This window comes from Pinus tabuliformis, chromosome 4_1, assembly GCF_031772625.1.
Source record: "Pinus tabuliformis cultivar Carrire ecotype Pingquan chromosome 4_1, CPIR1, whole genome shotgun sequence".
In the NCBI taxonomy this organism is placed as follows: domain Eukaryota; kingdom Viridiplantae; phylum Streptophyta; class Pinopsida; order Pinales; family Pinaceae; genus Pinus; species Pinus tabuliformis.
This window is the reverse complement of record NC_142303.1, coordinates 980,021,659-980,028,367: the sequence shown is the minus strand read 5'-3', so window position 1 is coordinate 980,028,367 and position 6,709 is coordinate 980,021,659. Positions and strand designations below refer to the sequence as shown.

General features: G+C 30.3%; 1 protein-coding gene across 1 annotated transcript in view; it reads right to left on the bottom strand.

Moving 5' to 3' along the window:
* Window positions 1–1,539: 1,539 nt before the first annotated feature.
* The window catches only part of LOC149179408 (uncharacterized), a 97,232-nt gene continuing 92,062 nt past the window's right edge, over window positions 1,540–6,709 (bottom strand). Inside the window, exons 3-4 of the mRNA XM_089420651.1 lie at window positions 3,616–3,734; window positions 1,540–1,974 (exon numbers count right to left, since the gene is read on the bottom strand). Of these exons, the coding sequence (XP_089276777.1) occupies window positions 1,896–1,974; window positions 3,616–3,734 (198 nt within the window). The 3' untranslated portion in view covers window positions 1,540–1,895. The remainder of the gene's footprint in view (window positions 1,975–3,615; window positions 3,735–6,709) is intronic.

Below are 6,709 nucleotides of genomic sequence, written 5' to 3'. Positions count from 1 at the left end.
GTTTAAAAAGTTAACTCACTTTATGTTAAATAATTGTAATTAGTATAATTTTTCATTAAAAAATTTTAATTCATTTATAATTTTATGTTGGTTAACTAAATATATATTAATATAAATTTTATGTTAATAAATTGGAGCTTCTTTTTGTTAAGAGAGTATTATGTAAAATTTAATTATCCGACGTGCAAAAGACAATGAAGCGAAAGTGGGATCACAAAGGAAAGCTAAAGTGGGATCACAAAGGCTCCTGGACATTAGAATAGGGGCCTGGGAAATGTGTTATCGCAAGTAGTATCAAAGAAAATGGGCTATAATTTGCTGCTGCTAGTTATTTATAGTTGTTGGTATCCTATCTATTGACAAATTCCTTTTCTCACATATGCCATTTGATAAGTTTTCTAAGTTATCTGTGTAAAATAAATGATAGGAAAGGAATTTTTTGGTTTTGTAAATGATGCTGAGCATCCTTTCCAAAGAGCATTCCAACCTCATTGCAGCCACTTTTGGTGTATAAATGAGCTTATTCCAACCTTATTGCATCCCCTTTTTTGTGTATTAATGATACTGAGCATCTCTGGTAAAGTGCCTTCCAACCTCATTCCAGCCCTTGTTTTTGTGTATTGATAATGCTTAGTATCTCTGCTAAAGTCTATTCTACCTTCTTTGCTGCCCTTGTAACCCTGACTGTAATAACGTAGACTTAATGGCCTCACTGTTTTTTATTTACACTAAACATTGTGTATTGATAATGCTTAGTATCTCTGCTAAAGTCTATTCTAACTTCTTTGCTGCCCTTGTAACCCTGACTGTAATAACGTAGACTTATGGCCTCACTGTTTTTTATTTACACTAAGCATTTTTTTTAATTATGGCTTGGAATTTGAAGAATACGTCGATAAAAACACATCAATGGAAATTCAAACTTCAGAATAAATGACAATCATAATATACATTTAAAATAAAAATACCTTAAACGTTAGGAATTACTTCTTGTTAAATTTGAGTTAGACGGTTACAACTAAATCAAGAATTAGAACATTAGAATTAGTAAACAAATCAAACATCTATCCAATTTCTAAAGTTACACACCACAACAACCTAGCAAACATTCAGAAATATAAGGAACTAATTAACCTCTTTCATTCCCATTCGTATTTTTTTTTAGTTTTTCTGACAGTCATTTCTAGTCTATTTTTTTGGTGTTTTGGGGATATATTTCTATGGATTTTCAACAGTTTTCATTTTCGAAAAAACTGTGTATAAATGTATATAAACAAGGTGGTACTGTTCGCTTACATATATGGAAATATCATATTTTTCCATATTCAAACAAAAAGAAAAGATCACACATCATATTTCCATCCTTCAACCAAAAAAACTGACAGTAAACAACTTCTGATAATAGCATTAACTTCTTCTCAAGAACTTTAAGGAGAAAAAATATCTAAATTTAAGCTTTTATAACATATATTACCACCAACTTGCAAAATGATTGAGAATATTAAATTATTAAAAATAAGTTACCACCAACTCTCAAAATAATTGAGAAAATTAAATTATTAAAAATAAGTTCTCAATATTCACTATTGGTAGTAGGGTGCAATATCTGGTTAAAATCCATTGCTCCCATCCAACTAAAAAATAAACTCTATACACACTCAGGAGACGGAAGTTTTAAAACCCCCAGTAAAACCTTTACATGTCAATACATAACATGGGAGGATGCCATATCTGGTTATATTGCATTGTTCTCATCCAAGATTTTTAACCACGTGGTCTCCAGCTTAAAAAAATAAACTTTATATACACTTAGAGATGGAAACTTCAAAACCTACTAAAACTTTTGCAGGTTAACCTGTAGCATTATAATTATTTATTGTACAACTTCTACAACTTTAGGAGGGCTTCTTGGTGACGAGAACAGGGCATTTTGCATGCTGAACACAATAATTGCTCACACTTCCCAAAAAGGCCCTGCAACATAAAAATCCATAAACCAGGAAGTCAGGACTCAGCACTTGAAACCAATACATCAAAAATGCTATCATACTACCATTTTGATATCACTATAAAATGCACATTAGCATATTTTGTGTTTAGCATGTTATATAGGTAATTGTATCATATGTTTGCTTCGACAGTTTTTTCCGGTTGACCTTAACATTATTAATTTAAAAAAAAAATAACATAAAAGGACAAGAAGATGGTGTATTAAAAAATAGATAGGACATTTAGAAGGTTTTCACATTTTTTTGGGTTGACTTTGACATCAAAATAATTAAAAAAAAACCCAAAGCTAACTATCAGAAACAAACAAGAAGACAGCGTATTACAAAATAGATGGGACATTTAGAAGGCTCATGATTGTAAAGATAAGAACATCACTGTAATGACCAGACAGGGTTAAACTATAACTACAGCAATAACAAAGTTCATTAATTTTGTGCAAGTATTTTTCAAGGACATGGTTGAAACTTTGAAGTCAAATGAATCAATATTATGAAACAAATATACATACTCCAAAGAGAAGTTTTTATTTTAACCCAACAAAAAACTACTCTTAATGGAATATAGGACCAACTAGCATGTCATACATAAGTTTTCCATATCATTCTCCTACGTGCTACAACAAAAGAGGAAAACTTCGGCAGAGATATCTGGTGCGTGAAAGAATTTGATTGATGGATATATACCCACCTTACGCTTTTATCATCTACTCAGAAAACAAACAATCAACTTTTCATTTGATTTTTCTATTATTCAAGTCAACTCTGTAAAATGGGTTTACTCATAATAGGAGTGATTAATGGTTTTACAATCCTAGATAAAAATATCAAATTATCAGAAAATTTCTCAGAAAAGAGGTGTCTAGAGAAGCCCTATTCAATGAACTAGTTACTATCCATTTCATGTATACTTGTAGTTATTGTAAAGATCTAATAAGCATGCGTTTTTCCTACTGTCTTATTCTACTCATTAACAAATCTAAACAAATCTAATCCAATTTCTATTTAGTTGAATTTCCATGAGATACAGTTTCTTGAAAACTACTGCATTATATTCGACGTGTCAAAAAGCAATTTTCATATCTTAATTTGAGATATAAAAGTACAGTTAAGAATATTTGCTTTTAAGAAAAAGGTTATATGTTTAAATTTATATAGATAGAATATGTATATTTGTTAGATTTTAATAGTTGAATAATTCTGAAGAAGTATTTTTTATTTTACAAACAAAAAAATTATACATTAATTTAATATTTTTTTTTGTTGATTTGATCAATGAAGAATTTAAACTCTGAATCTTCTGTTTTACACAATACTTTATAACGAAAGCGATCACTAATTAAACTACCTCCATTAAACATATATCAATTTAATGTTTAGTTTAACAATAGCCTTAAAATTAAATTAGATTTTTAATATTATTATTAAAATACTATATTAAATTTTAAATATTATTATTATTACTATTTAAGAGTAACCATCACTAATAAACAAGTTCAGATTCGAGTTTCTTATAAAACCCAGAACTTCCTTTGTAATATTGATTTAGTGCTTTTTGTTTTCAAGTTTTTGATTCAACTACAAAATAAGGTTAGGAAGTTGATCTTACCTCTTTAGCATTCCGTAGCCATGGTTTCCTGTGATAAGAAGGTCAATTTTAAATTTCTCAACCGCATCGCAGATCGCATCTTTAGGATCTCCTATTTCGGACACAGTCTCTACAATCACCTGCAAAATAACGAGTAAAACATCAAATGCGCGTACATTTCCTAGCGTCCACATAGCTATCTTTTTAGATAGGAAGCAATATTTACTATTTCTAAAATCCTCTTTGAAAAATGCACAGCAACAGGGAAATTAGACCAATGGAAACACAATAAACTAAACTTTTACAGCGGATTGTTGTCTGAATCTCGTATTGTTGGGTACATCCAACACACTAAAGAAAAATAGTTTTACATTTCAGAACATACCAAACACAGGGTTGCTATCATCAATATAATAAAGGAAGAATTTTGTCGAGAAAGAAAATTGGTTCGAATTGTTTCTTAAAACTCTCATGTCATAGCGATTTCACGACATCGATGCATGTTATATGAAGCAGTGCACGAGAGCAACCAAGATGTAAGAGAACTGAGCCGAAGATAATGCATACTTGATTAAAAGCAGATAAGTCTAATCGAAACAAACAGATTTAAAAATAAAAATAAAAAACATAATGTAGCTTGATAGAGGTGGTTTCTAAAATGGAAATTAAAACATATGAATTGGAAATAGGAAAAAACATACGAGAACCAGAAAAATAAATATAAATGTCAAATTAAAAATAAAAACAAAAAACATAATGTAGCTGGATAGAGGTGGTTTCTAAAATAGAAATTAAAACATATAAATTGGAAATAGGAAAAAACATACGAGAACCAGAAAAATAAATATAAATGTCAAAATTAGATTGAAAATAACAAAAAAAAAATTGTAATCACATCCTATTCCTATAAATTAATTTGATGAGCACTCTTAATTGTTAATGTATTTTTTTTTTATGACAGTTTAGTTTTAAAGGGTGCCTATTTTTTTATTACAGGTTTAGTTTTAAAAAATGTTTAAATATTCTATTATATGTATTTTTGTTAATTTTTTTGTTATTAATATAAAAACATTTTTTTGTTTAGGCAAGTTTTGTGTGATATTTAAGATTTTTTAATTCTAGCTTAACTATAAAGTATGGTTCAACCCAGTAATGCTATGGACATACATATTTTATATTACTTTTCAAATATCAAACATATTTAATTGTTTTTATTACTAACCCAAAATTAGTCAATGATTTGGTGTAATTATGTACAATCACTATTTACGTAATTTCAATGATTAGTGTTGAACCATTTTTGAAAATTTTTCAAGTAACTTGGTCAAATAACTATAACCATATATTGAAAAAAGATAATTGATCTCATCTTACATGATGACTTGGACTAAAAAGGGACCTTATAAATATTAAAGCAAGTATAAATCCATTTTTCAATAGGAATTTGAGAGAATTTTAACACTTCAAGCAATAATAATATATAGATCGTGCATTTTGAAGAAATTCAATAATAATATATAGATCGTGCATTTTGAAGAAATTCAATAATAATATATAGATCGTGCATTTTGAAGAAATTCATAATCTTTTGATAAATAAAAATGATGGAGCTCTCTCATCAAAACCCAACACTTGAAAGAACCAAACCCAATTGCATTCATATTAAAGTATGAATGTATGGAAAACACCATAACCTTGGTAACCACACATTTGAGATTTCATATCCAACCACAAAACATATTTGTTTCCTAATCAAAATAAGAAATAGATCCATTTTATAATAATAATGTTGAGAAATCTAGGGCATTAGCATTAGGTGATTTCTCTTCGACTAATGACTGTTTGTGAATGTTTTTTACTTGTTTAGATTAAGATCTTCTTCATGTTAGATTATTAGTGATCTTCTTCATCAAACAGTTACCAATGCATGAACATAAATAGACAAGAGACACAGCATGTAGGCTATGAGCCAGGGCCTCTCACTCTTTGAGAGGAAAACCCGCACAAATTCTTTTTTAGAGATTCCAATTGATGAATACCAAGACCAAGACCCTTGACCTAGTAGCCTCTCCAAGACTAAGACACAAGTCCCTTTTTTTTCATCTTCTCGTCTTCTCTTCCACTTCGACCTTCTTCATAGCATAAACTGAGATCATCTCTTCTCATGACAACGAACTGTCATGTCACCAAAAATACCTCACTGCACTTGATATAACACCGAGACAGAGGAACTGTAAGGTAACATCTATACTGTGATTGTATCCACTTCATAGATTATTGTCACTGTGATCCAAACTTTGTTTCCTTTTTAGAGGGATCTGATTTCCCTTCAACACATCGTCATTCCAAACTGTTATCTCATGTGCCACTGCCCATCTGAAACACAGAGAAAGAAGACTGAATTTTGTTGACTAAGATCAACTCCCACTTCTTCGTTGTTGTACCTTCCTCGAACTTTCTTCTACACTATCATCTGAACTATATACTGTGATTGCCCATCTGAATGTAGAGGATAATCCGAACTTTTGTTCTTGCAAATTCTCAGAGATATGCGAAATCTAAACTTTTTTTGCCACCAAAAACTTCAGAGAGATATAACCGAAATTTTGTCTCTGTGGATTGGGCAGAGGTTGCTATTTATAGTTGTTGTCGCATATTAATAAGCCAACATGATACTTCGAATAGGTGTGTCTTCTTGAGTGAACCAACATGAGCCATAATTTCATCTTGCAAGCCGACATAAGAAGAGGATTGTATGCTTGTTGTTGGAGGGCTACATAGACTTCTATTTATTTGACATATGCTCAAGAAGAGCTCTTCGTACATGACATTGACTCTTTGACTTAAATGACAAATCCTAAGCCTCTCAATGGGAGCCATCTAAAATAAAATCACTTTCTCATGAAACCCATGAAGCAAGGCTTACAATAATAATTTTATTTCTTAATTACATCATTTACAAAAGTCACAATTACATGTCATTATGAAGACCGAACCTAGTTACACTTTTCAACACTCCCTCTTAACAAGGGAGGTATTCATAATGGTACTTGGTCATTCTCAATCTGAAGAATTTCTCATAAGAAGAATCGGATTGGTAACCCATCTGTCTAGC